The sequence below is a fragment of the Tenrec ecaudatus genome, chromosome 13, assembly GCF_050624435.1.
Source record: "Tenrec ecaudatus isolate mTenEca1 chromosome 13, mTenEca1.hap1, whole genome shotgun sequence".
Classification (NCBI taxonomy): Eukaryota; Metazoa; Chordata; class Mammalia; order Afrosoricida; family Tenrecidae; genus Tenrec; species Tenrec ecaudatus.
Window position 1 is genome coordinate 105,345,717 of NC_134542.1, and position 2,548 is coordinate 105,348,264.

General features: G+C 42.5%; 1 protein-coding gene across 1 annotated transcript; it reads left to right on the forward strand.

The window, feature by feature from the left end:
* The first annotated feature begins 1,243 nt into the window (after nucleotides 1-1,243).
* Nucleotides 1,244-2,077, forward strand: LOC142424627 (translationally-controlled tumor protein-like). The gene has a single exon (XM_075529987.1). It carries the CDS (start codon nucleotides 1,358-1,360, stop codon nucleotides 1,874-1,876), a length of 519 nt encoding a protein of 172 aa, XP_075386102.1. The 5' UTR covers nucleotides 1,244-1,357; the 3' UTR covers nucleotides 1,877-2,077.
* The last annotated feature ends 471 nt before the right edge of the window (nucleotides 2,078-2,548 follow it).

Here is a 2,548-nt window from a genome sequence, read left to right on the forward strand (position 1 = left end):
ACAACGTGCCATATGCAGTGGACACAACCTTGCTTGCTGAAAGTGAGGAGGACCTGAAGCACTTGCTGATCAAGAACTGCAGCCTTCAATGTGGTTAAGGACTCAATGTGAAGAAGACCCAAATCCTTACAATTGGACTGAAAGGTGTAGCATCATAATAAATGGAGAAAAATTAAAGTTGCCAAGGATTTTGTCTTGATCATTGATCCATAATCAGTGTTCATGGAAGCAGAATTCAAGAGCTCCAAATGATTGTACTTTGAGAATTAAGCATGACCCAAACCATGGTATTCTCGATCGTGTCATATGCAAGTTCAAGTTGGACACTAAGGAAGACCATAGAAAAATTGATGCGTTTGAATTGTGGTGCTGGAGGAGAACATTTAAAGTACCATGAACTGCTAAACAGATACGCATACCGACCTGTGTTGGAAGAAGTGTGCGCCTTAGAGGCAAGGATGGCCAGACTTTGTCTTCCCTACTTTGGACATGTTGTCAGGCAAGACCAGTCACTGGAGAAAGACATCACGTTTGGTCAAGTGGAAGGGCAGCTTTCAAGAGGAAGGCCCTTAATGAGATGGACTGAAACAGTGGCTGCCTCAGTGGGTTCAGCATCGGAACCATTGTGAGGACGGCACTGGACCGGGCAGTGTTTCCTTCTGTTGTGCACTGGGTTGCTATGGGTTGGAGGTGGCTTGATGGCACCTACCAACGATAGACTCTTACGTTGTTTCCTTTTGCTACTGTGAACAGTGCTGCAATGAACATAAGCAGGCATGCCCGTGTCACTTTTATTAGCTCCATAGGGTATATACATAGGAGCAGAACTGCTGGGTCAGATGGCAACTTTCTCTCTAGCTTTTGGAGGAAGTGCTAGACAGTTTGACAATGGTTGCAACATTTTACATTACTACTACTAATGGGCAAGGGCTTCAATTTTTCTTTTCCAGCACTCCATCCAATACTGGTTTTCCATTTTATTTTAGTCATGCTAGTGGAAGTGAAATAGGATTTGATTTGTGTTTCTCTGATAGGTGTAACTGGGCTCATTATAGAGTATGCATTCTGGGCAATTCCTAGAAGTCTACCAACTATCAAAGTAAATGTTTCATTATTTTTATTGATATGAAATTTCCTTTTAATGAAGTTCTTCACCTGTTACAAGCCTGAATCTCAATATCTTTACTAATCATATGTAGGTTTTTCCATCTTTGCCAAACTGATATATAAGAATTGTTTACGCCCTTTCCGCCCGCTCCCCCCTCCCCCCGAGCGCCGCTCCGGCCGCACCGCGCTCGCTCAGAGCTCCGGGCTCCTGCTAAGCTAGCGCCGCCGCTGTCTCCCTTCAGCCGCCATCATGATCATCTACCGGGACCTCATCAGCCATGATGAGATGTTCTCCGACATCTACAAGATCCGGGAGATCGCAGACGGGCTGTGTCTGGAAGTGGAGGGGAAGATGGTCAGTAGGACCGAAGGTGCCATCGATGACGCCCTCATTGGGGGTAATGCCTCAGCTGAAGGCCCCGATGGTGATGCAGCAGAAAGCACAGTGGTCACTGGTGTTGATATTGTCATGAACCATCACTTGCAGGAAACCAGCTTCACAAAAGAAGCCTACAAGAAGTACATCAAAGACTACATGAAATCAATCAAAGGCAAACTTGAAGAACAGAAACCAGAAAGAGTAAAGCCTTTTATGACAGGTGCTGCAGAACAAATCAAGAACGTCCTTGCAAATTTCAAAAACTACCAGTTCTTTATTGGTGAGAACATGAATCCAGATGGCATGGTTGCTCTGCTGGACTACCGTGAAGATGGTGTCACCCCATATATGATCTTCTTTAAGGATGGCTTAGAGATGGAGAAATGTTAACACCGTGGGCAACTCACGACCGATGCCTCATCCCGACTGGCTGCTGTTCATCCACACGACACCAGGACTTAGACAAACGGAACTGATATCATCGTGAGCTCTTCATTTACTTTTGACCCTGATTTATTTGGAGCGGAGGCTTTTTTTTTTTTAAGGAAAAAAAAATGTCGTGTAGGTTGTCTAAAATAAAATGCATTTAAACTAAAAAAAAAAAAGAATAGTTTACTGTAAACTTCTGGGAGTAAATATCGAAAGGCTTAGATGAGCTGAGTAAATATCGAAAGGCTTAGATGAGCTGAATGCCATCTCTGTGAACCAAGGGTTTTGCTTCTAAGATACAGTCATTTCTAAAGACATAACAAAAGATGGTGGACAAGGTGTTCATTGCTGTTATACATAATGGCAAAAAGGTGGAAACAATTTAAAGATAAAAGGAAGTTGTTTAAGCTATAGCTCATCGTAAGAAATTCTTTGTAGCCATACGGATTTATGTTGAAGATCATGAGTCCAGAAATGTTATTAAAAATCTTGATGGTGAGATCATCTGCTTTGTTTACAGATTAGATCAATTTGCAATCTACTTAAAAAAAGTTTTGATATTTTTCCATTAGTAACAAGCATAGAAGAACATGGACTATATCCTTAAAGTCTCCCCTGACCAGCACTGCTTTC

What these genes read in the sequence shown, in the direction of transcription:
- LOC142424627 (XM_075529987.1), top strand. Translation starts at nt 1,358, where the DNA reads ATGATCATCTACCGGGACCTCATCAGCCATGATGAGATGTTCTCCGAC.